Source organism: Pseudorca crassidens, chromosome 2 (genome assembly GCF_039906515.1).
Source record: "Pseudorca crassidens isolate mPseCra1 chromosome 2, mPseCra1.hap1, whole genome shotgun sequence".
NCBI lineage: Eukaryota > Metazoa > Chordata > Mammalia > Artiodactyla > Delphinidae > Pseudorca > Pseudorca crassidens.
The window spans coordinates 113,143,005-113,169,405 of record NC_090297.1 but is presented as its reverse complement, the minus strand read 5'-3'; the positions used below and the strand labels follow the sequence as shown (position 1 = coordinate 113,169,405).

Here is a 26,401-nt window from a genome sequence, read left to right as displayed (position 1 = left end):
CAAGGGCCCAAGGAACCCGCAAAGGAAGCCCTCCGAGAGGAGAGTTTTCTCCACCAGGGCCCCAGCACAGACTGTCCCCCAATTTCCCGAGACAGAGACAGACCGACCGACCAAGTAGCCTGAATTCAGGAAGGTGACCAGACAGAAGCGGGACCCCACGGGGTCATTGCCCTCTCCACGAGGATTTTGGTTGGAACCAAGGGGCTTAACTAGGACAGAGCCTTGCGCCCGAAAGCAGAAGTGACAGGCTCCTAAGGAGGTTGCCAGGGGCTCAAAGAGGCGAAGGACTTGACTATTCCGGAGACAGGTCGCATTCCCGCCGGGTTTCAAGCTCACCGGGTCGCTGCTGCCAGCAGTTACCCCGCAGGTGTCAAGGCAGCAGGTGGCCGAACTTAGAACCACCCCTCCCCGAAGGGCCCGGTCGCTCGCCGCCGCTCGGCAGGCAGTGCAGCCCCAGTTGGGAGAAGTCCGCAGGGGCGAGGGAGGGGGGACCCACCTCAGCCACAGCGGGGCTGGGGGGAGCTCTGTTCTTGGCCCACCATCCCCCTGTATTTTGGGCTTATTTCCCCAACAGACCTGTCCACCCCTGAGTTGTCAGGCTAAATATTTTGGCTTGGCCGGAGGGGCGGAGAGAACCGAGAGGTCCCGGCAAACCAATCCGTTCGATCTGGGGCGGGGAGGCAGGAGCTGGGCGCGGCCCCTGCGTGCCACCCAGGGAGATACCGCGGCAGCGCGGCCAGCTGGCGCTGGGGAGCCGAGCGCGCCCGGAGGGATCCGGGGAGACTGTCCCCGGCGAGTCCCGCGCTCCCCGGGACTACCCCCGACCCCGGGCTTCTGCTCCGCCCTCGGGGTTGACCGGCCTCTTGCGCTGCCTTTTGCTCTGCACCCTGTGTGACTTTCTTTCCCTGGAAGCCTCTCTGAGTCTCTTCCCGTTGCTGTCTGCATCTCTGTCCTCATCTCTCTGTCTCTGTTTTCACGCTGAGTCTCTGGCTCCAGCGGCCTGTCACCATCTGTGTCTCTGTGGCTCTCATGACTTTTTTTCTGTCTCCTGCCATCTCTGTGTGGGATTCTTTGTCACTCTGCCCCTTCCCTTCCCCTTCCCTCTGAAGCTTGCATCTCTGTGTCCCTTCGGGCCTGTCAGGTCCTTCTCCTCCCCGGAGCCATCTGGAGAAGAGCCAGGACTGGGCACAAGGCAGGACTAAGACAATGGCAGTGGCCAGTCTGCGGCCATGGGTGGCCTGCCTGCTTGCGATCCTCCTCTCCTTGGGATTTAGCCTGGACACTCGCGAGGGTGAGTCCCCAGCACTGTCTCCTGGAGCCCCATCTCCCTTCCAGCAGACTGGGAGGCCAAACACTGAGCTTCCAGCCAGAACACATCTATTTACTTACTTCGACATGAAGACTGGGGTTAGGTCTCAGAAGGACTTCCCACCAGGAAGAGCATTTAGTTTCCCAGAGGCGGGCATTTTCCTCTCAGTTCCCTGGGAAATGAGAAGGACCCTGAAACAGGGATGAATAGATGTCCTCCATTCCTGCTTATGAAACAGTGATCCCGGTAAAGCCTGAATGAGAGTCAAAATGAGGGGATGAGTCTTAGAGGTCTTTTCTAGAGCCACTGGATGGGAAAGGGGCCAGGATGGGAAGGGGAGCTGAAAACTAGGCACCATTAAGTAACTGAACCCATTGTGCAGACAGGAAACTGAAGCTCAGAGAATTGAGAGATCAAGCTAGGCTGGGGTCCTGAGCTCCTGCCTCCAGGTTCTGTCCCATGTCCCCCACTATGAGGGCCCATCCGCTGGGGTAGGGAGCTTCTTTTAATTAGTCCCCAGGCTAAACATTTGCCATGTGTAGGGTTTTGGGGGTTGGGACCATGTAGATGAAGTGGCCCTCATGAGGGTGCTGGGGGCTGGCACGGAGAGGAAAAAGTGCTGAGGGTGGAAGATTCAAAGGCGGAAGGATGAAGAGATGTCCCTTCCCCCACACCCACCATTCCCTTCCAGACTGAGGAAACTCAGGAATCCAGTTCTCTGTGCCTGCCTGAGGGGTCCCGTGATGCCCTCAGACTGGGACTTCCAGGGGCAGAGCAGAGTCTCCCCTTCCTGCAGAGACAGAGGAGTGATGTGAGTGGGTTGGGGCAGGGGGTCCCCTGAAGAGTGCTAGTCACAGAGGCACTGCCTGCAAGGCATAGCCCCACCCCTGTACCCCTCCCCTCCTCCACCCCTCCCCTCCTCCACCCCTCCCCTCCTCCACCCCTCCCCTCCTCCACTGCTGTGCCAGGACAGGGCATAGCAAATGCCAGCCAGGAGCACAGTTGTCAGGACAGAAGCACGGCCCTGGGGGCAGGGGGGCGGGGGAGGGCGGTGTTTGGTCAGGGGACCCAGATGTCCCGTTCCCAGTGCAGCTCTGCATACCACCATGTCCTGAAGGGAGGCAGGCAGGGGTTAACCTGTGAAGGCCGTAGATTTGTTTTTCCAAATGACTCCCATCAGGGGAGCCCTAGAGAGGCTGGGGCATGATGAGAAGTGGCATGTGGGCTCCTGAGAGAACCCCCCATCTGCCTGCAGAGCCTGATTGGCCTTTGCCTGGAGGGACTAGAAGTGTTTTCTCATTCTCCCTGTCTGTGTGTGTGCAGGCGTACCTGCATGTGCTCAGACACACACACACACACACACGCACACACACACAGTTGCTGGGTAGAGCCAAGCACAGGGACCATTAATGACAACAGGGAGAAGGTGTGAAGTAAGCCCCAGGGAGCCAGCCTAGCCTGGCCACCCCCTTTTCACCATCAGGGGATGGGCCTAGGTATGTATGATGGGTGCCTTGTTGCTTGAGGGCTGGGTAGGAAGGGAGGGAGTGGAGGCTGGAGAGGTTAGCAGGACTTGAATGGCAAGCTGAAGGATTCAGACCTGAATCTTCCCGAGTGGGGGACATGGAAGGTATCCTTGGGAGAAGTGAGTGCAGGGACCAGGTATCCAGCCCATTAGGAGAATGGTCCTACGTGCCTTGGGGAAAGAAAGAAAAAGGGGGCTGGGGCCCTGCGATCCAGAGAAGCCAGACACACCCAGGTCCCCCAGGGAGGATTGGACTTGGGATCCAGATGTCCATCGATTCAACCCACAACCCCTGAGTGCCCAGTGGTTCCTGCCCTGAACTGGGCACCATGTGGGGATGCTGACTAACAAGGGTCCCACCCTCAGCAGCCTCCCTCCTTGGAGGGGGTGACAGACAGACAGAAAGCAATGTTGGGGCAATACCCCAGGTGTTCTGGTGTGGGTGCTGGACTAAGTGCAGCTGAGCCTGAAGTGATTAACTCAGAGGGCCAGGGAAGGTGGGGGCTTGACCTGAGGCTTTCAGGGCAAGAACTGAGGGTGTTGGCAGGCCAAGGAACTCTTCTGAGGCTAGAGGTATTAGCGGGGCCCAGTTTATCAACACCCTGAAATGTCAGGCTGAGGAATTTAAACTTGAACTTTTGGCAATGGGAGCCACGGAATGTCCCTTCGAGAGTAAACAGTTGCAGGGACCAGGCATCTAGCTTTCTCAGGACTGGGAGAGAAGTGGAGTGTCTGAAGCTCAGACTACTGCTGCCCAGTCACAGATTTCATTCATTCATTCCTTCATCAAATATTTATTGAGCACCAGTTTCATGCCAGGCACTATACCAGGCACCAAGGATACAGCAATGAATTATACAATGATCCCTGCCCTTCTGGTGCTTACAATAAACAAAATAAATAAGTAAATTGTATATTAGCCAGCGTTAAGCATTTGGAGAAAAATTAAGTAGGAAGGGAAGTGGGACTTTCCTGGTGGTGCAGTGGTTAAGAATCTGCCTGCCAATGCAGGGGACACGGGTTCGAGCCCTAGTCCGGGAGGATCCCACATGGCACAGAGCAACTAAGCCCGTGTGCCACAACTACTGAGCCTGTGCTCTAGAGCCCGCGAGCCACAACTATTGAGCCCACGTGACACAACTCCTGAAGTCCGCGTGCCTAGAGCCCGTGCTCCACAACAAGAGAAGCCACCACAATGAGAAGCCCATGCACCGCCAGAAGAGAAGCCCCCGCTCCCCACAACTAGAGAAAGCCCACGCAGCAGCAAAGACCCAACACAGCCAAAAATAAATAAATAAATTTATGTATTTATTACAAAAAAAAGTAGGAAGGGGAGTAGGGAGTGTTGCCCTATTAAATAGGATGGTCAGAGAAGTCCTCATTGAGAAGGTGACATCTGAGCAAAGACTTAAAAGAGGTGAGGGAGCCATTGAGAGGGAAGAGTGTTCTAGCCAGAGGGAACAGAAAGTGTAAAGACCCCAAGGCAGAAGCTTGGCTAGCTTGTTTGAGGAACAGCAACGTGGCCAGTGTGTCTGAAGAAGAGAGAGAAAGCGGGTGAAGTTGGAGAGTTGCAGGGGCCCTGTAGGCTGCGGTGAGGACTTTGGCTTTTCATCAGCGAGATGAAAGCCATTGGGGAGTTTTGAGCAGTGGAGGCACTCTGGCTATAGAGTGGAGGATAGAAGAGAGAGGGGACAGGGTGGAGGTGAGGAGACTATTTAGGAAGCTATTGCTGTAAAGCCAGGAGAAGATGATGGTGAAGGCAGTTCAGGTGGCCCTGGATACATTTTAAAGGTAGAGCCCACAGAGTGTAGGGGTTAGACAAGGAAAGGAATCATGGAGGCTTTAGTTTTGGAGTCTGACTGCAAGAATGAAGTTGCAATCAACGGAGAAGGGGACGTGAGTTTGGGAGGGAAGTTCAGAAGCTCACTTTTGCCCATGTTGGCTCATCTGGTGGGGATCCTCCAAGCTGCCAATGAGGTCTCTGAGGCCCGGGGAGGAGGTCACGCATGGGGTGCTTGGCCCAAACGGTACTGAGGGCTACCTGCACTTGTACCCACAGTGTGCCCCAGCCTGGACATCCGCTCAGAGGTGGCAGAGCTGCGTCGACTGGAAAATTGCAGCGTGGTGGAGGGCCACCTGCAGATCCTGCTCATGTTCACGGCCACCGGCGAGGACTTCCGTGGCCTCAGCTTCCCACGCCTCACTCAGGTCACCGACTACCTGCTGCTCTTCCGTGTCTATGGCCTGGAGAGCCTGCGTGACCTCTTCCCCAACCTAGCGGTCATCCGCGGTGCCCGCCTCTTCCTGGGCTACGCGCTGGTCATCTTCGAGATGCCGCACCTGCGGGACGTGGGGCTGCCAGCGCTGGGGGCCGTGCTGAGTGGGGCCGTGCGCGTGGAGAAGAACCAGGAGCTCTGCCACCTCTCCACCATTGACTGGGGCCTGCTGCAGCCTTCACCTGGCGCCAACCATATTGTGGGCAACAAGCTGGGCGAGGAGTGTGCCGACGTGTGCCCTGGCGTGCTGGGCGCCACTGGCAAGCCCTGTGCCAGGACCACCTTCAGCGGGCACACCGACTACAGGTGCTGGACCTCCAGCCACTGCCAGAGAGGTGGGCACTGGCACAGAACATGACTGGGGGCACAGAGGGGGCAGGGTCAAATGGGGCTGGCTGGCCATAAGATGGTATGGGTAAGTACTTTGCCGACACTATTTATTTTAATCCTCACTCATCCTATGAGGGAGGTGCTGTTACTCTTCCAGTTTTGCAGATGAGGAAACTGAGGCTCAGAAAAGTTAAACAACTGATGTAGCATAAGGCAGTCAAGGGGTGGGCACAAGACAGCATCAGGTAGTTATGGAGAGACAGTAAAAGATAGGTATAAGTTGGACGTGGTGAGGAGGGGAAGGGTGGCATGAATGGATACAAGTCAGCTGCACAAGAAGCAGTATGGGGCAGTGGACAAGAGCAAAGCTGACGGGCCTGTGTTTGAATCTCAGCTCTACTACTTACCAGCTATGTTTATTTAGCTAATCTGTGCCTCAGTTTCCTCATCTGTAAAACGATCAGAGCATTGTGATGAAGAATGAGCTATTCTGTAAAACATTAGAGCAGTGCCTGGGCCATGTTAGCAGTTCTATGCTTCTGATAAACATGGCCTCAGCACAGGCTGGCAGTATTGAAATGGGAAGGTTGGGAGCTGGGTGGAAGGAGAAAGGAGGAGGTGACAGATGAATGACAGGGCAGGTGAGGACAAATAATGTGACGTGGGATCTTCTTTAGGAGGTAAGGTGCATGGAGGGGAAACAGAAGGAAAGAGTGCAGAAAAGGAGGAGTGGAATAAGGAGGGGATGGTTGGAGGAGGAAGTGAAAGTTATAGGGGAGGGAAAGAAGACCTTCAGAGACTGGAAGCAGATCTGGGGTCCCCAAGCTGGGGCTCTTTCCACGCAGCTCCTGGAGGTCAGCTCCCCTCACCCCAATGCCTCAGCGTGAGGGCAGAAGAGTAACCAGATCCCTGCTGTATCCACTGGGCCCCACCTCCCCAATATCTCCCTGTTGGCTGTAAACACAGCTGCTGCACGTCCTCTCTCTGTATAGTGTCAACACGCCCTGGCTGACCCTTGCCACACGCATCGCTCTCGCAGACATCCAGCTGCCACTGTGCAGAGTAGCCAGGCCATTGGCACCCGGCCCCAAACCCATCCACATCTGCTTGGGACCACCTCCCACCCAGGGCAGAGCGCTGAAGAGGGAGGAAGTATGGGCAGGGCCATGGGTCAAATGACCAGGGACGGCCCCTCCTTCTACACACTCCCAGACGCACCTTGCCCTGGACCTCACTCCTCAGGAGAAGCTGACTTGTTCACCTTGGCCCCATGCCTGGCAATGATCTGGGCACTAGGCCTAGACAGGACAGCAGGCTGGGGAGCAGCAGCCCTGATAGACAAGGTCGCTGCTTGGTCCTGAGCTCTGACACCCCTGGCTAGGCACTGTGGGAGGTGAGGAGTCACAGAGAGGGGCCACGGTCCCTATCTTCAAGAGCCCCCGTCTGCGGAAAACAGAGTCAGCAACCAGTGTCATCTGAGCTGGAGGGATTTGGGTGCAGACTAAGAGTGTTAGCCCAGGAGCAGGGGGTGGAGCTAGGACCAAGAAGGCGTGGTAAGGTCTAATGCAGCACTCTGCCCACAGTGTGCCCCTGTCCCCGTGGGCTGGCCTGCACAGTTAGGGGTGAGTGCTGCCACACTGAATGCCTGGGAGGCTGCAGCCGGCCAGAAGACCCCCATGCCTGCGTCGCCTGCCGCCACCTCTACTTCCAGGGTGCCTGCCACAGGGCGTGCCCTCCAGGCACCTACCAGCATGAGTCCTGGCGCTGCGTCACGGCCGAGCACTGTGCCAGCCTGCGCTCTGTGCCTGGCCGCGCCTCCACCTTTGGCATCCACCAGGGTAGTTGCCTGGCCCAGTGCCCTCCAGGCTTCACCCGTAATGACAGCAGGTGAGTGTCAGGTGGGCGGGGGGGGGCACCCTTGGAGCAGTGAGGAGGCCCACACTGGTCCAGGGCTCATGCCACATCCTCTGCTTGCCCCTACTAGCATATTCTGCCACAAATGCGAGGGGCTATGCCCCAAAGAGTGCAAAGTGGGCACCAAGACCATCGACTCTGTCCAGGCAGCACAGGATCTGGTGGGCTGCACCCACGTGGAAGGGAGCCTCATCCTCAATCTTCGTCAAGGCTGTTAGTGCCTTCCTCAGGACCATACCTCTCCTCCTGGCCACACCCTTCCTCCAGGCCACACCCCTTACAATGATCCAGCCAAAGCACCGCTTTCCACCATCCTGGGTCCCAGCCCTGAGGGCCCCCTTCCCTTGGCCCCCATTCAGCTCCCCCCTCCCAATGGAACCATCACTTTCCTTGCCCCTGCTCCAGCCCTGTCTTCCCCATTCCCAGATAACCTGGAGCTGGAGCTGCAGCGCAGCCTGGGACTGGTAGAGACCATCACTGGCTTCCTCAAAATCAAGCACTCCTTTGCCCTCGTGTCCCTAGGCTTTTTCAAGAACCTCAAACTAATCCGGGGGGACACCATGGTGGATGGGTAAGGGGTCAGAAATAGTTCCCTCTGTCTCATCTCCTCCCCAACACTCCCAAAACTGTGGTGAAGAGTATGGGAACCAACTCTGCTACTTACTAGCTGTGTGACTCTGGGTAGGTTACTTAACTTCTCTGGTCCTCAACTTTCTCATCCGTGAAATGGGGTTAATATAACTCTACTTATTTCTTAGGGCTGTTGTGAATATTACTTGTTATGTATAAAGCACTAAAACAGAGCCTGAAACAAAGTATATATTACTACATAAAATTATAGTTACATATAACTCTATATGTATTGGCTATAATTGTTATCATCTGATCCTCTTAGCTGCAGAGCAAGACTGCCTGTGTTTGAAACCCATTCCTACCTTTACCAGTCGAGACCTACCCTTAATGTAGCCAGGATTTTTCAAAATAATGTTTTAAATTACCATCCAGCCAAGTGGTTTCTCATGTACCCCCAGGGGTGCCCCCACTCCAGCTGGAGAGGCATAGCCCCAGGCTGAGTCCCACTCCTCCCTGTGTCCCCAAAGCCAGGACAGAGCCTGGCACGTAGCAGGTGCTCAATTAATGTGAGATGAGGGAAGGAGGGAGGCAGAAAAACAGTTGACCCCATTTCACTGATGAGGAAAACACAGAGTGTGGGTGACTTGCCGGACCTCACATTTCTGGTCAGTGGCACCAAGTGGGTGTGTACGAATGCCCCGTGTGTACTGGTGTGGGTGGGCTGCTGTGTGCCGCTCCTTCCCTGTGCCCCCAGTGCAGCCCCTTCAGGAAGAACCCATAAGACACCCCTTTCCTCACTCCTTGCCCCCACTGGCCGTGCAGAGCAAGGTTCCCTGGCCTCCCCCAGGAACTACACTCTGTACGTGCTGGACAACCAGAACCTGCAGCAGCTGGGCTCCTGGGTGGCTGCGGGGCTCACCATTCCCGTGGGCAAGATATACTTCGCCTTCAACCCACGCCTCTGCTTGGAACACATCTACCGCTTGGAGGAGGTGACTGGCACGAAGGGACGGCAAAACAAGGCAGAGATCAATCCCCGCACCAACGGAGACCGAGCTGCCTGTGAGGCCCAATACCCCAACCCCTGGCACCCTGGCAGTGAGAGATGTTGACCCCAAGGAACACCCAGACGCACGCACACGCTGACTTTCACACACACTGAAATACACCAGACATGCTCCCGGGTGGAAGGGGACAATGTGATAATTTCTCTTCAGAGGCCACGTTGGGGGTGGGATGCTGCGGCGTCAGGGTGGGGGTTGGGAGTAGGCGGCTCAAGCAGGTGCTCTCAACACGGTCAAGAGCAAGTGTTCGCCCTTCACCCTGAACAGGCCAGACACGCACCCTGCGCTTCGTGTCCAACGTGACGGAGGCCGACCGTATCTTGCTGCGCTGGGAGCGCTTCGAGCCGCTGGAGGCTCGCGACCTACTCAGCTTCATCGTGTACTACAAGGAGTCGTGAGTGGCGGGGGCGGGGCCAGAGTGGGTGGGGCTAGAGCGGGGGCGGGGCCAGAGCGGGCCGGGGTCAGAGCCCCACCACGTCAATTTGTTCACCACCGCAGGCAGGTGAGGGCAGAGACCCGGGGGGGCTGTGGAGAGCCAGCAAGCCAGGACCCCAGAGTCGTTCTCCTTCGTAGGGCCCACGTCTGGCTCTCTCCTCTCACCTTCTTCATCCCTTCGTGCCTCAGTTTCACCTTAACCAGTGATGAGGAGAGGACAATCAGGATTTCTGAAAGCCCAGGAGAGGCGCCCTGCTGGGAAGGCCTGGATAATTAAACTTCACTTCACTAGGCTAATGCTTTGTACCGACCACGTGCTCCTGCCCCAGCAGCGGTTACCCACTAATTTGGTCAGTTTTATGCATATCCTTGCCAGCATTTCATTAAAGCCCGAGGAAGGGAGGGAGCAGGGACAACCAAGGACCAGCTGCTCTTTTCTTTGGAGAGAATGTACTGACCATAGCAGGATGGATAGTGGTTAGACCACAGGAAGAACTTCTCCAAAAGCATGGCTAGGGATCAAAAATAGAACTCTTTAGAGGAGAGAGATGGATTTGGGAAGGCAAGCTGGGAGAGCAGGAGTGAGGAGTACTAACCCTCTGTGGTAGATAGAAGATGGGAGCCACCTGGTTTGGAATCATTTCCTGTGAATTAAAATGGAGAGATCTTCGTTGCCCACTAGCACAGGGCCTGGCCTGGGAGGAAGGGAGAAAAACTAACGGTGGGGGGCCTGCTCACAGGGCCAAGGCTCTCCTAGGCCTCAGTGGAAGATGAAGGACTCTAGCACGAGGAGCTGGAGAGTTTGTTAAATACAGATTCCTGGGCCCCGCTCCCACAGATTCTGATTCCATTAGTCCTGGGCAGGGCCCATAAATCTGCATTTCTAACAAGCTTCAGCATTTCAGGTAATGCTGAATCTTCTGGGCCACGGACCGCACGTTAAGGAATGCTAACATGGACTGCAATGTAGAGCCCCGGCCTCCCACCCCTACCCACCGGTTGTACAGCTCACATTCCGCAGGACTATACACCACTGCCTTTGGGCTCAAAGGGCAAAGAATCTTCGAGGTCTTTCAGGAAACTCCCCTAGCATCTGCCTTGCAGTGTGGCTATGGCTGTGCTCCCTTAGAGATATACTGGGGATCCTGGCTCAATTCCAGCTCTGAGCAGACCCACTCAGTGAGTGTGTCATGTCCACAAGGCACCTGCCCCAAAGGGCAGACCCACACCTGCTTCTGAATGCCCTCATACTGGAAGAAGCATGACTATGACAGTCTTGGAGTGATTCAGAGAGGAGGGGGATGCTAGAAACTGGGGTTGGGGCTGAGCTGCCCCTCATCTCTAGGGATGGGGTGTTCAGCCCATTCCAGAATGCCACAGAGCATGTAGGTCCAGATGCATGTGGGGCCCAGAGCTGGAACCTACTGGACGTGGAACTGCCCCTAAGCCGCACCCAGGAGCCAGGTGTGACCCTAGCCCCGCTGAAGCCCTGGACACAGTACGCAGTGTTTGTGCGGGCCATCACGCTGACCACTGAAGAGGACAGCCCCCACCAAGGAGCCCAAAGCCCCATCATCTACCTCCGAACCTTACCTGCAGGTAGGCTGAAGCCTTTGAAGGGGGGTGGGAGCTAAATGCCTGGGTCCTAGTGAGAATGGGGGAACCCAAGCACCAGAAATAGAGAAGCTGGGTCACTGAACACCGGGCCTATAGAGGCTGGGAGGCTGGACCTCAGAGAGAAGGGCCCATAACCAGACAGTATTTGAAAGGGGGATCTGCAGCCCCTCAGTTGTACCCTACTCACACCCCCAGCACCCACAGTGCCCCAGGACGTCATCTCCACGTCCAATTCCTCCTCCCACCTGCTGGTGCGCTGGAAGCCACCGACCCAGCGCAACGGAAACATCACCTACTACCTGGTGCTGTGGCAACGCCTGGCAGAGGACAGCGACCTCTACCTCAATGACTACTGCCACCGCGGTGCGCAAGGAGGAGGCGCGGACCGGAGGGGTTGGGGTGTCGGGCCGCGGGCGCTGCCAGTCTAACTCTTTCCTTCGCCGCCGCCGCACCAGGCTTGCGGCTGCCCACCAGCAACAACGAGCCCCGCTTCGACCGCGAAGACGGGGAGCTCGAGGCCGACAGGGAGCCTGGCTGCTGCCCTTGCCAGCACCCACCTCCTGGGCAGGTCCTGCCACCGCTGGAGGCACAGGAGGCCTCCTTCCAGAAGAAGTTTGAAAACTTTCTACACAACGCCATCACCATCCCCAAGTGCGTCTCGGCACGAGAGAGCCGGGAGGCCAGGGTGCTGATGAGCGGGGTCTACGGGGCGGGGCGGGGGGAGGGGGCGGGGCCTGGGTTGTGGGTGGGGTTGGGAGGCGGTCCGCCGTTGCAGAGGGCACTGGGGCGCCTTCCAGGCGAGCCTGACAGGGCCCACCCCCCCGATCCCCCGGTCTCCCCAGATCCCCTTGGAAGGTGACGTCCATCAATAAGAGCCCTCAAAGGTGAGCGGGGGCGGAGCAGGGGCCGAGAGGCGTGGCTCCCGGGACCGGGGCCTGGCTCTGACTCGCGCCCTCCCTAGGGACTCAGGGAGGCACCGCCGGGCAGCCGGCGCTCTCCGGCTTGGGGGGAACAGCTCGGATTTCGAGATCCAGGAGGACAAAGTGCCCCGGGAGCGGGCGGTGCTGAAGGGCCTGCGCCACTTCACAGAGTACCGGATCGACATCCATGCGTGCAACCACGCGGCGCACACTGTGGGCTGCAGCGCTGCCACCTTCGTCTTTGCACGTACCATGCCCCACAGTAGGTGACCCCCCCCCAGCTCTACCCCGCCCACACACCGATCCCGAGGACCCTAACCAATTAGTGCTCCAACCAGCCAGTTTGACCTCCCGCCAACCTCAGGGCCGCAGTTTGCTCAACCTTTCCAGTCCCCATAATCCCAGCGTTTCCTCAAACCTCCCAGTTTAGCGCCCTTGGGTTTGAACATAAAGGTGAGAGGAAATACTTGTGGCCGGGCTGCCTGATGCCCTCTCCCGCAGGAGAGGCTGATGGCATCCCAGGGAAGGTGGCCTGGGAGGCAGCCAGTAAGAGCAGTGTTCTCCTACGCTGGCTTGAGCCACCAGACCCCAACGGACTCATTCTCAAGTACGAAATCAAGTACCGCCGCTTGGGAGAGGTAGGTACCCCAGGAGACACCCTAACCTAGCCCCAGTTTGTGCCTCCATCCTCTTCCCAGCCAGCTCTTCTGTGTTGCCCTCAGGAGGCCACAGTGCTGTGTGTGTCCCGCCTGCGATATGCCAAGTTTGGGGGCGTCCACCTGGCCCTGCTGCCTCCTGGAAACTACTCGGCCAGAGTTCGGGCAACCTCACTGGCTGGCAATGGCTCCTGGACAGACGGTGTCGCTTTTTACATCCCTGGCCCAGGTGTGCAGAGCCGCTGTCCCAGACCTGTACTCCCAAACGGCCCCCACCTGGGTCCCCGGCCACATCTCCCGCTGTGGAAACCACAGGCCCCTCCACCCCCTCCCTCCCCCATCCTCACCACCCACTGTGGAAAGAGAAGTGTCCTCTACCCTCTGACTTCTCCACCTTTTTTTATTATTATTGTTTTTTGCTTTTTTTCTGACTTCTCCATCTTTGACCCAAACCTCTGCCACCTTCTGGCCACCAGAGGAGGAAGACTCCGGGGGGCTGCACGTCCTTCTCACTGTCACCCCCGTGGGCCTCATGCTGCTCAGCATTCTTGCTGCCCTCGGTTTCTTCTACAGCAAGAAGAGGTGATGACGAGTCCCATATTGGTTCCCAACCCCCTTCTTCCCTGAGCCCTCATCGTAAGGTCAGTGCAATCAGAGCGTAGCAGATGAGACAGCAGAAAGGAATTCCTTAGAAGCAGTAACTCTTCCCCTGGGGGCGGCATGGAGGAAAGAGACACACCTTTCAGTTAGGGGGACCAACTTGTCCACGTTTGCCTGGGACTTTCCTGATCTTGGTAGTGAAAGTCCCAAATCCTGGGAAACCCCTCAGTCTGGGCATACTGGGTCTGTTGGTCACCATACTCTTAGCCTGAGAACTAATGAAACTGGTCCTATCATAGCAGGGGGAGAAGCAGGAGACCTCAGGATGTGTCCTGGGATCCTGGGATTCTTGAGGTCAGATCCCCCTAGGGCTGGATATGAGAGGGAACTGAGGGCAGGACTTTGATTAGCTGGGTTCTGAGGACTAGCTGAGCACACAGCAGCTTCTCTACTTCTGTCCTCCCTTTTCCCAGCCTGTCAGATCCCAGATCCCAGGACTAGGACCAAGACTAGCTTGGAAAGTGCTTGGTGTTCCCCAGCGGTCACCCTGATCAGAGCTAGGGGTTATGATCAGTAACTTCCTTCCTCCTTGTAATGTCCCTCTTCCTTGTCCTCTGACATTGCTTCTTCCTTCCCGAGGACCCTTCCAGCCTGACCCTCTCACCTCCCATTGCAGAAACAGCACGCTGTATACCTCTGTGAATCCGGAGTACTTCAGTGCCTCTCATAGTAGGTCTGGGGGTGGCTGGACGGGTGGTGTGGGAAAGGGAGACAGGAGGGGAGAAGAGGCAGACTTCCAGACCATCTTGGAGAAGGCAGCCTTGGGACCCGAGCCCTTCAGAAGAGAAGAGAAGTGGGTGGAGGTGTGGCAGAGAGCAGTACCCTCGCCTGGTGACTCCCACTTCCTCTCAGTGTACATCCCTGATGAGTGGGAGGTGCCTCGGGAGCAGATCTCCATAATCCGGGAACTGGGCCAGGGCTCTTTTGGGATGGTATACGAGGGGCTGGCACAAGGACTTGAGGTTGGAGAGGAGCTCACGCCCGTGGCCCTGAAGACGGTGAATGAGCTGGCCAGCCCACGAGAACGCATTGAGTTCCTCAAGGAAGCCTCTGTCATGAAGGCATTCAAGTGTCACCATGTGGTAAGGGAGGGTCAAGGGCATTGTCAGGGTCAAAATTAGGGTGAAGTTCATGTGGTAAGAGGGCAAAGATCAGAGATGATTTCAGGGCACCATCAAGTTCAGGGTTGGGCCTGTGGTTAGGATCCTAATTGGGGTAAAGCTCATGGCTGGGGTTAGAGTCAAAACAGGGTCATCCTAGGGCCATGGTAGGATCACGGCTAGGGCTGAAATCAGTCCTGGTGGAAGTCAACACTGAGTGTTCACATCATTATTAGGATCATGGTCAGAGTTGGTTCAATCATGAAGATTGGGATGATAGATCGATTAAGGTCATGGGTTAGCGTCAGGGTCATTGTTAGGTCATGGTTGGGGTTAGGAGGGTTGGTGTCTGGGTCAGCTGTGAGAGCAGAACAAGGTTTTGGCCAGGGAGATCAAGGGAGCTGGGTAGACCTGCAACCAGGCTCTTTATCCATCCCAGGTACGTCTCCTGGGTGTGGTGTCTCAGGGCCAGCCAACTCTGGTCATCATGGAGTTAATGACCCGGGGGGACCTCAAGAGCCATCTTCGATCTTTGCGGCCTGAGGCAGAGGTAGGGACCAGGAAGATCCTGGGCGAGGGGCTGGGGAGTTAGAGAGGACTTGGGCACAGTTGTAGGGGTAATCATGGGGCAGGAGTCCAGCCTCAAGTTCCTACTTCACTAGCCCCCTCTCTTGGCTCTAGAACAACCCTGGGCTCCCTCGGCCAGCACTGGGAGATATGATCCAGATGGCTGGTGAGATCGCGGACGGCATGGCCTACCTCGCTGCCAACAAGTTTGTGCACCGAGACCTGGCGGCCCGAAACTGCATGGTGTCCCAGGACTTCACCGTCAAGATCGGGGGTACAGAGGGGGCCAGGCGGGTGGGGGCAGCCTGGGTAGAGTGACTCCCCCTAAGCGAGGCTTGAGGAGACCCAGGCCTGTCCCACAGCTCTGTCCCTGATAGCCCCCCACCCTGGATCTCAGTCTCCTCGTCCGAGGCAGCAGGATTTGGATGGGATGATCTCTGAGGTCCTTTGAACCCTCACATTCCAGGATTCTTGGAGGCGGAGAGGGTTGGGAGAGGTATTCCTGGGGCAGGAGCTGGTGAATGGCTCTGCTGCCCCACACCCCGTCTACCCTCACTTTCCAGACTTCGGGATGACTCGAGATGTGTATGAGACAGACTATTACCGCAAGGGCGGGAAGGGGCTGCTGCCTGTGCGCTGGATGGCCCCTGAGTCCCTCAAAGATGGAATCTTCACCACCCACTCGGATGTCTGGTGGGGCCTGGCTGGAGCAGAGGGCTCAGGGGGTGTGGAGGCAGGGCCTTGGGAGAGGCCTGGGTGCACTCCTTAGGGTGCGCTGAGCTGCGTTAAGGGTGCTGGGCTCAGGCCCTCCTCCGCATCCTCCAGGTCATTTGGCGTGGTGCTCTGGGAGATTGTGACCCTGGCTGAACAACCCTACCAGGGCCTATCCAATGAGCAGGTGCTCAAGTTCGTCATGGATGGCGGGGTCCTAGAGGAGCTGGAGAGCTGTCCCGTTCAGCTGTGAGTCACCCCAGTCTGCCCTGCCTATACCTGTCCCACCCCCGTGAGTCTGGCCCACCTCCTCTGATGCTTTTACTTGCACTGATCCCCAGCTCTGAGCCCTCCAACTCAACATCCCCACTACAACCCCCATTTACTCCCCTGTGACCCTCTCAGACATAATCCCCCATGACCCCCCCTACAATCACACTGATTGACCCTCTCAGTGCAGGAGGCAGGACGTGTGCACCCCTCTGACACTGCCCCCCACCTCCCCCAGGCAGGAGCTGATGCACCGCTGCTGGCAGCAGAACCCACGCCTGCGCCCAACTTTTACCCACATCCTGGACAGCATACAGGAAGAGCTGCGGCCCTCATTCCGCCTCCTTTCCTTCTATTACAGCCCAGAGTGCCGGGGGGCCCGGGCCTCGCTGCTGCCCACAGATGCAGAGCCCGACTCCCCGCCAGCCCCTAAAGGGGCTTCCTCAGACTTCAGCCCCCAAAATGGGGGTCCAGGGCACTGAGGGGCACCCCATTCCCTGGCTGGTTGGCCTCCCATGGGCAGAGAGGAAGGGACCTGACCTTTGCAGCCGTGAGATGCTGAGACAGGGCAGGGGGTGGCCGAGGGGGGCACAGAGAGCAGGAGCAGGACAGATTGGGGGTGACGGGGAGAGCAGAGCAGAGTCATGGCAGGACAGATTTTCTCAGGAATCTGATCCTCCATGCGGAAGTAATCAAGGCCACAACAGAAGTGGAGGTTAGACCAAGGACAAGACATCCTGCCCTCTGAGTGAGAGAGCCTACTCAGACTAGGAAGAGAGGCCTGCCCGCCCCAGAGGCAGCGTCTGGGGAACCCCACCCTCGGCTTTGGAGCTCCTGTGGGCATCTGGGGTCATCAGCGCGTTTGAAACCAGATGAGCAACCAGAATCGGGGCTGGAACCCTCTCTGTCTGTGTTTGGGAGGCTGGGTTTCGGCATCCACGTGACTGCTCCTCTCACCTCCTCCCCTCTGCCCCGTCCCACAGGGGTTGTGAGGAGAACCCAGGGACCCGGGCAAGTGGGTTCCCAGCCTGGCCTGGAGGCCTGCCCTCACCCCCCTTCCTCTCCTTTGCCATACCCAAAGACCCCAAGCTTGGTGCCCCCCCTTCCTCTTCTCCAGGGCGTTCCCTTGGGGCAGATTCACCCCTTCTCCCAGTCCTTTCCCCCTCAATCCCCCTCCTACCCTTGGATTATTAAGGCTTTAATAGCCTTGCTTCCTCCCTGCCCTCACTTCTGCCCCCCACCCCTGCCTCTCATGGGAAGACTGGAGAAGGCACAATAAAGGCCGAGGTCTGTTTATACCCTCGTCCTGGGCAGCCCATTATCTCTCCATCTATATGGTGTTAACACTGGATGAACTTCCTCCCTCCCTCCTTGGGGACTTGAGGTGGTGACCCTGAGGCAGTGATATAGGATAAATACACTGCTGTCAAACACCACCTCCATGAGGACTGAGCAGCCAGGGTTGCCATGGCAGTGAAGCAGGACCATCCTGCTATTATCTGCGGCTCAGGTGGCCAGAAGTGGTTGAGCCCGGCAGGGGAACCTTCGTATCTGGCCTCCCAGCCTCACCAACCCGTCCCCTACACCTCATCCCTCCGTATTTCCACTGGGCAGACATTTCCTGGGGTATCACAGGACAGACTTGAAGTGGGCAGAACTTGGGGTGGGGGAGGGGTACTGATGACATCACCAGTCCGTGCTGGATGCCCCCCAGGCAAGGCAGGGGACACACGTCAGAGCAGAGTCTCTGTGTCTGGCTCCCTACTGTTATTCCATCCCAGGAGCAGAGATGCCCCGGAGGCAGGTTAAAGGAGCACATGGGAGTCTGTTTCCAGGCTCTTATGCCAGTGTCATCAGGGCATTCGAAGGGGAGGAGCTGCAGATGAACGACTTAAAACCTTGGTGAAGGGGGTGGTAGCAGAAGGGGCTGGGCCTGGCTCAAGGCTTTTTCGCATCCTGTATCAGCGTTTCCTGCATCCAGGTCCTCAGGGCCAGAGCTCCCATGCTGCCACACACGGGGGTTCTGCGGAGGTTCATACTTCTAAGCGTGCTTGCTCACTCCAGCACCTGTCCTGAAAACCACAGCTCCTTAAGGCATGAGCGGAGTGTGCATGAGTCTGTGCGAGGCCGTCTCTATGCTAACCACAACTCAGACACTATCCTGTTAGGGTCCAGGTGGGCAGCAAGGACCACGTGTCCCACCGCACGCGCCCCTGCCCTTCCCTGTCCCTGCCTGTCATTGCTGGCTAAGGCAACAGTGACCCCTAATGGTTGCTGGCGGAACCACAGCTTAGGGAAAAAAGAGTGGGGAAGGTTGTTGTCTCCTCCCTCCCTGAGTTGCTGGTGTCAGGCCACCAGCGAGTACAAGGGAGGAGAGACTCCACACATAAGCCCTGGATCTGAGACCCACACACTCGCACAGCAGACAGGCACACCTGCACTTGCACAGGCCCAGAGGGCAGCACTGGAGTCAAGTCCTCTCCCCACCACCCATGTCCCCTAACCTCCACAGGATGGGACATTGTGTGCTCAGGAAGCGCTGGGCACGTGGATGTGGAAGGGCTTAAAGAAGAGACTGGGAGTTGAAGAAAAGAGGGCTTCAGAAAAACACTGCCTGTGCTTCACCTCCAAAGATGAGCAGGTGGTGACTGGCCCAAAAGAACGTTTTGGAGAAAGATGTAGGAATGCTGGAAGACAAACTCTACTGCCATCTATGTCCTAGAAAAAAAGTGGATGTACACTGTAAATCAATTATACTCCAATAAAATTAAAGGAAAAAAACTTGATGTAATAAGGTAGCAAGAAAGATGGTGGTTAGACTTCAGAAGGGACTTCCCAACTATACAGAGAAGCTTTGTGGAGGGAAGAAGTGTCCTCTCTCAGAGACAGCTAAATACAGACAATAGGTTGGCCCGGGGAAGGAGAGTGATGGACATCTACCACAGAGGCAGAAGGATGAGGGCAGTGACTAAAATAGTCCAGAAACAACTTTCTTGATTTCCTCCTCCCCCACCACCACCCCGATTCAGACAGAAGTCCAGAAAAAATAACCTGCAGCTGGCTAGGAAGGGTAGGAAATGGTGTGGAGACAGATTAGCATAAAAGAATTACATGTTTACCATCTACCCCCTTGGAACTGTTCTTGTGCCCTCTCGTCAAGTCTCCCACCTGGGCAAAGGGATGCTGGAGGCTCTAGGTCTCATGTCCCACCCCCTCCCAGCTCAGGAGCCACTGATGCATCTTTGTGGGGAAGAGATTGGAGTCCTCCATAGTGAGAGGCCCAAAGGCCTGGGGCAGGAGGCTTCGAGGTCAAGTGGTCCGGGGTCAGGTGAGCTGTGCCACTGGACCAGGCCTTGGTTGAGGCAGGACAAATAGGGGTGTTCACAGTTCCTCTTCCTCTAGGCTCTGGGTACAGAACAGAAGGCTGCAGCCAGGGTGGTTCCTGGCTATCATCACGTAGGAGGAAGAGCCAGGTACGAAGACAGGAGAGGTCAGCGTGCTGCTCCTGGGTCAGCCCCACAGCCTCATACTCCCTCCGAGTCCCAGGGAGCTTGGATGGCAGGGCACCAGGTCTTAGATGCCCAGCCAGGGGGCAAACCTGGAGTAGAAACTTGGACCTTCCCCTTGGCCTAGTGTCAACAATGCCGTGGAAGCCCCTCCCCTGGTCCAGGAGTTGTTTGTCATCTTCTCCAACCTTAGCTGAGGTGAAGGACAAGGGAGATGTTAGTCACAGCCATTACCCCACAGCAAGGGTCTTCCTCCTTCCAGCAAGAGGCTTCAATGCCCAACTCCTCAGGCCACCAGTGCCCGCCCCCAGGGGCACAAAGGAGAGTTTGGGGGTCCTCTCATCCCTGTGAGGCCGATGGGCAGTGTGCTGGCCCCTCCTACCCTCTCCTGACCTTTGCCCAGGAGTCAGAGGGCCTGAACACCTGGGGCTTCTTCCGGCTGCTTTCCATGAACAGGAGCTCCTCTGGGTCGCTCATCTAAAGGCACGACTAGTGAGTGGACACTAGGGTGACACTATCTGTCCCTGGAGAGAGTGAGGGAAGTGACACTGAATGTGCCAACTCAGGAATCCAGGCTGTTGGGGTTGGGTTGGAGCCAGAAGGGAGGGCATTTGGTGAGCCCCTGGGCACGTAATCAGGAGCTTGAGATCAAGTGCTCAGATACCCCTGATGCCTGGCTGAAGGAAGGGTCTCAAAGGGGCCACACAGCTAAGAGTTTTGATGTCCTCGCTGTGGAAAGGAAGCCTAAGGGCCATGGGGCAGGCGTTCAGGGTGAGTGTGATGAGGGGTGGAGTGCCCCCTGGGCCCGAATATCTGGATTACCCAAACTCAGGGGCACTTGCCCTTCTCCAAAGCCAGGAGAGGTAGCCCCCTGCCCAGGATGGTAGCTGGCTGAGTAGATACTCCAGCCCAGCTTCCTCATCTGGTCCCTGGGAAGGCAGAACATCTGAAGAGTTTGGCATCTTGGACTGAGCAGGCCAGGAGCTCCTCTTCCCATCTTCCCTTCCACCACAGAGGGGAGATAGGAGAGATGGGGCCGCCGGTCAGGGTGGGGGTGGGCAGAGGGAGGCACTCCCAGGGTAAAGATGTCAACTGAAATCCTAGGACAAAGAAGGAGGGGCACAAGATATTCCCTCCTGTCTCTCTCTCCGGCCCCAGTGGCTGCAGCTCTCAAGCACCAGGGACATTGTCCGATGTCAGGCAGAGGGAAGACAGGAAAGGATGGGGATGCTGGGGAGGTAGTGAGGAGGGAGAAACAGGCAGAGGAAGGGGGTGTGGGAGAGGAGACCCAGAGAGGCAGGGAGACAGGAGTTCAGAACCCCTCTTCACACATGCACTGGAGGCTCTGAGGACATCCCAGCCTGCCCCTTGGCTCTCTGTGGGTCTGGCCCCCACCCATCCCCACTCATGAGCAACAACAGGGAAACTCTGTGCTTGATTGTATCTGGAGATGAAGAGGGGTCACATCCTGAGGGAGCAGAGGGTCACGCAGGTTCCCACCCTCTCAGGTTGTGTCAAGCTGGTCCTCAAGCAGAATTGGACAGGAGAGGGGAAGTGGGCAGAGGTGCAGGGGGAGAGAGGGGAAGGATGGCTAGGGTGGCAGTTGGGACAACATTCTGAGACTATGCAGAAGGATTTTTAAGCAAATGAGACAGAGGCCCCTTCCTCTCTAGGAGGCAGAGAAAGGAGAGCATGTGGACAAAAGGACAGAGGTTGACAGCTGGGTCAGGCAGGAAGAAGTAGAGATGAAGGAGAGGGGTCTAGCCAGCATGCATCTCTCCAAACGGCAATTGGAGTAGAAACTGCTGCTGAAGCAGGAAGAATGGAGGTGGAGCTATATAAAGACTTCCGGGGGGCTTTCCTGGTGGCGCAGTGGTTGAGAGTCCGCCTGCCGATGCAGGGGACACGGGTTCGTGCCCCGGTCCGGGAGGATCCCACATGCCGCGGAGCGGCTGGGCCCGTGAGCTATGGCCGCCGAGCCTGCGCGTCCGGAGCCTGTGCTCCGTGACGGGAGAGGCCACAGCAGTGAGAGGCTCGCGTATCGCAAAAAAAAAAAATTGTTTAAGACTTCCGGGGAACAGGGTCGGGGGTCGGGGGTCAGGGGGCATGGGGCAAAGGAGGCAGGGGCGGCCTCTTTTGGCAGCAGAATTACCTAAGGGAGAGACCTCCATGAGAGAAGTCCAAGGGCTGAAATAAGATAATGGACACCAAGTGCTTGGTAAGCTATAGAGCACTACACAAATTATAGTTGTTGTTATCTAATTGTGATATCATTTAAAAAGATGCTGCAGAAGTACATTTAGTGCCATGGAAAGATGGCCATGATGACCTGCAGAGTGAAAAGAGCAGGTTGCAATTAATATAAATGCCATTTTTTGCATTCACATGTACAAACCCAGAGAAGTATCTGAAAGTGTAAATATACATCTGGGAGATGGGGTTGTGCAGGATTTATATCTTCTTTTTGCTTATCTGTATTTTCTCTTTATGTTTTTAAAAAACATACATTATTTATGTTGTGAAAAACAAGCAGTTTGCTTTGAAAGGAATGAGACTTCCTCCCAGTGGGTCGAGGTTCTGGGCTCAGAAAGGGTGAGGTCAGAGTCGGCCGGGGCCCTGGCTCCGCCCTCTCTCTGCCTGGTGGGTTACCTTGGGGTCTGACAAATACATATCCTCCATGAACATTTTTTTCCTCTGTGCTCTAGGCTGGGCCAAAGTTGATTTGCGTGAATTTAGAATTAGCAGCATGTTTTTGTAACCCCACGATGCTTCTGGCTGGGAAGATATAAAACAGGAGGGAGGTAGAGAAGAGCAGACAGAGATCCCCAGCAACTCTGAGACCACCCACAGGGAGGCCCACAGCCCTCTGCTTGCAGTGTCCTTGGGACCACCTTCCCCAACCAGCCCTGCAGGATCAGCGTCCACCTATAGTGGCTTCCAGGGCCTGTGGCAACCTAGGTTCCCACCCCTGCTCATTCCTCAGCCTTACCCACGTACCACGCCAACACCCAAACGTGGCTTCCTTTTTTATCCCTTCCCCCACCCTCTGCCTCCCCATCTGAGTGTGGACCACCACACCCTTGGAGGCCTCCCCCAACATTCTTCCCCACTGGGCTCCCACCTTGTCTCTTTCCCAGCCTGAAAACACCCTCCTCCCTCCTATGAGCCCCTCCCCCAGAGCTACTTAGAATAGTACCTAATATCGATAATTCCTTATGCTGACAAAGAGCTTTCTGTTTCCAAAGTGTATGGCAAATCCACTTAGAGAGGATGGCATCAGTGATCTGAGAGGCCAGATGACTTGCCTACGGTCCCATAGCCAGTTCCTGGAGGTCCAGCCCCTTCTACCACGAACCCAGCCTCAAGGGCTGAGAGTAAACTGATTTGTCCTCTCTGTCCTTCAGTCCCTCCTTTATCTCTAAATTGCATCTTCCCTGGCATGTAAGCCTTCCACTTCTAGCTGCAACTTGCCTTTCCAGCATCATGATCTGCCCCACCCTAAAACAAACCTCATGTTCTAATCAGTCTAGGCTCTTCCCTATCCACCAGCTTGCACCATGCTGCCCATCACATGACCTGTGCTCTATGGGAATTGCCTCCACATCTGCCCCACCCCCTGCCCCATCTTTGGTCTCTGAGGCTGTTTCTGAACTCTGCACCATCACAGGGCACTGAGTGCCTGCTGCCTTATATAGCCATGATGTTAGTGTCAGGACTCCCCTTAGGAAAATAGAAACCACGCTAGGTATTTCCACAGAGAGTATTGAATATAAGGGGTTGGCTTTACTGGTGTGGGAGGGCTGAAAAGCAAAGAGGGAACACTAAGTACCACAGAGAAAACCACAAGAGGAAGCTCCCACCCCTAGGCTGGGAGAACAAGCAGGTAAGGTTGAGGTTGTCAGAGTATAGAACCTCAGGGAAGGGATACCCCAGAGGTAGGATCCAGATCTTGGAGGAGGTAGTGCTGCCCAGCTGGTGCTGGAGCAACGTTGAAAGGAAGCAACCGGAAGAAGCAAGTCCTCCCCTCTCTCCCTGTAGGCAACCTTCCTGTTGGCAGAACTTAATAAGAGCCCACTGGCAAAATACGCTCTGCAAAATATGGTTTGCAGAGTCAGCCCCAGCCTCACAGAGCAGAGTATAGAAGGGAGGGGTTAGAGCTGAGAGACAATAGGTAAGTGACCAGCACCCATGAGGGTCATTATTTATTATGATTATTAGACCTAAAATGTACTGAGCACCTTCTATATATCTACACTTGACATACACTCGAACATAAAGAATAAAGTGGGGACTTCCCTGGTGGTCCAGTGAGTAAGACTCCTCGCTCCCAGTGCAGGGGGCTGGGTTCAATCCCTGGTCGGGGAGCTAGATCCCGCATGCATGCCGCAACTAAGAGTCTGCATGTCGCAACGAAGACGTCCGAATGCCACAACTAAGACCTGGCACAGCCTAAATAAATTTTTTTTTTTTTTAAAGAATAATCTGGGGCTTCCCTGGTGGGGCAGTGGTTGAGAGTCCACCTGCCGATGCAGGGGACACGGGTTCGTGCCCTGGTCCGGGAAGATCCCACATGCAGCGGAGCGGCTGGGCCCGTGAGCCATGGCCGCTGAGCCTGTGCGTCCGGAGCCTGTGCTCCGCAACGGGAGAGGCCACAACAGTGAGAGGCCCACGTACCGCAAAAAAAAAAAAAAAAAGAAGAATCTGGTGAGCTTCATTATATCACTGACATTGTACAGATGAGGGAACCGTGCCTTCAGGAAGTGAAATAACTTGCCCAAAGTCCTGCAACTAATATATGGCAAAACTGGGATTGAAAGTCCACGATTTTTCCACTCTATCCTGTTGTCTACAAGGTGCCCCACACCGGGCTAAGAGGGCTCCAGAGAGGGGTGGGCATAAGTCCTTATGGGCAGGGATGGCAGACTGTACAATGGTCTGGCTGCAGCGCCAAACCTCCTTGAGCATGTTGCATGTGCTAAACCGCTGCTTACAGTAGTTCCTGCCATGGGTGAAGGAGCCACAAAGATGGACAAAAGCCAGGCCCTACCCTTGCAGAGCGCACTGTCTCCTGGGCAAGAAGGCATGCAGACAGATCACTGCAGTGCACCATGGAGCCGTGCAAGAACCAGGGCTCTGAGAGCACTGTAACTGAAACTCAGATCTCATCACTTCCCTGCTGAAAGCCCCTCAATAGCTCCCCGGTGCCAACCAGCAAAGGCAAAGCTCCCAAGCAGGCTGACCTCTCAAGCTCTCTGCCCCTCACACCCGTGCCACCCCCAGATGGCACTGCAGCTCTAAGCCTCCGCACCTTCACTCACTTTGCTCCTTCAACCCAGAACGTCCTCCACTCTCTCCACCTCCCCTTCCCGTGCGTCCTGAGGATCATCTGCTCACCCTTCAAACCAGCTCTCTCCACTACCACCTCCTCTCGGAAGGCTTCACTGCCCCTTCACAACATTATCCTGGGCAGCATGGACCACTCCTTCCTACACGCCCCCTGAACCACAGGCTTCTAGTTTAGCTCCTGTCACTCTGAATTATCTGGGTTTGTTTACCTATGTATCTTCCCTGCCCTCGAGTCTTATTTATCTTTGTAGCCCTCGAAACTATCACACACTCCAGTACATAATAGGTTTTTAATAGATGCTCCATGAATTCGTGATAACAAACCAGCCAAGGGCAGGGAGTGCAGAGAGGAAAAAAATACTGCCTTTGGAGCCAGACCTGAACTGAATCTTAGTTAAACATACTTACTAGTTTGCTTGAGCAAGTTGTTGGTAATTTAGTGCTCCCGGCCTCTGTCAAACGGAAAGTCCACTGCACTCCTCACAGCACAATGCCTGAGCCCAGACATCTGCAGGGCTACCTGCGTTCTCCTTCAGGTGGTCGTGGGTGAGGTCCAGGCCACATATGAGGGCCTCAGCCCCAAGGGCTGCACCAGGAAGTCTGCAGGCCTGACTGCCATGACTCCTTCCCAGCCACAAAGTCTACACGCTGGACATGCTAGAGGAGAGAGAGTGGGAACCCTAAATCTCCCCAGCCGCCCTAGACCTCAAGTTCCAACCCCCAGAGTCTACGAGATCCCAAACTCCCTTGAACATCTTCCTGTGCTGACCCACAATGCCCTTGGTGCCTTTGGTGCCCCCAGCTTCACAGGCACCGCAGCACATCTGGAGCTTCCTCTGGTAGTCTGGAGTCCCTAGAGATCACCAGGATCCTCTACACTTCTCCACCGCTCTCCCTTCCCCAGTACCTCCAAGCAGTCCTGGAACCTGACTCTCAGTCACCAAGAACCCTCTCCGCAGTCTCTCCAGACTCCCAGGGTCCCGCGGTCCTTGCAATCCCTCTCCGCCCCCTCCAGGCACTGCCAGCTCTAACCCTGCACCATCTGGACGAGCGGCCAGCCAGCTGGCGCAGGGGCTCAGGCTGCTGCAGGATTCCTTCCGCTGCACTCCTGTCACTGCCGCCCAGCCAGCCCTTTCCTTTGCCATGTTGCAATTCACTCTAACAGCAAATTCAGCCTGAGGAAACTTCTGGCAGCACACACATTCCCAAAGTACCCACAGCAGGGGAGAGAAGCAGAAGAGAAGTGGGGACGGCAAACTGATCTGACCCGGCGTGCTCTTCACATGGCCCCAAGTATTTGCCCAGACTTCCCCTGGGCCTGGGACTACCCCTCTGCCCACAACTTCTTATCAAGGCCCAGCCCAGATGCCCCTACATTGCACTCTCCTCTGAGACTCCTTCTTCCATCACCCCAGCCAGAAGAGAGCTCTCTCCTCTCAAGTCCTGGAGGATGCACATGGCTCTGGGCATGACCGCTTCTCCACTGTGGTCCTAGCTACCTTAGAACTTGAACTCCTTGAGGGAAGAGGACAGGATTGACATTTGGTGTTTGGACTGAATTGTGCCCCCTCAAAATTCGTATGTTGAAGCCCTATCCCCAATGTGACTATATTTGAAGATAG

General features: G+C 56.1%; 1 protein-coding gene across 1 annotated transcript; it reads left to right on the top strand.

The window, feature by feature from the left end:
• The first annotated feature begins 1,206 nt into the window (after nt 1–1,206).
• On the top strand, nt 1,207–16,620 carry INSRR (insulin receptor related receptor). Its single transcript, XM_067713801.1, has 22 exons — nt 1,207–1,291; nt 4,894–5,445; nt 7,024–7,327; nt 7,425–7,567; nt 7,781–7,925; nt 8,775–8,989; nt 9,259–9,385; nt 10,787–11,025; nt 11,239–11,406; nt 11,499–11,694; nt 11,886–11,927; nt 12,005–12,225; nt 12,465–12,601; nt 12,686–12,848; nt 13,096–13,201; nt 13,896–13,948; nt 14,132–14,361; nt 14,819–14,929; nt 15,061–15,220; nt 15,510–15,639; nt 15,772–15,906; nt 16,166–16,620. The coding sequence occupies exons 1-22, from the start codon at nt 1,207–1,209 to the stop codon at nt 16,407–16,409; spliced, it is 3,906 nt and encodes a 1,301-aa protein (XP_067569902.1). The 3' UTR covers nt 16,410–16,620.
• Nucleotides 16,621–26,401: the final 9,781 nt, after the last annotated feature.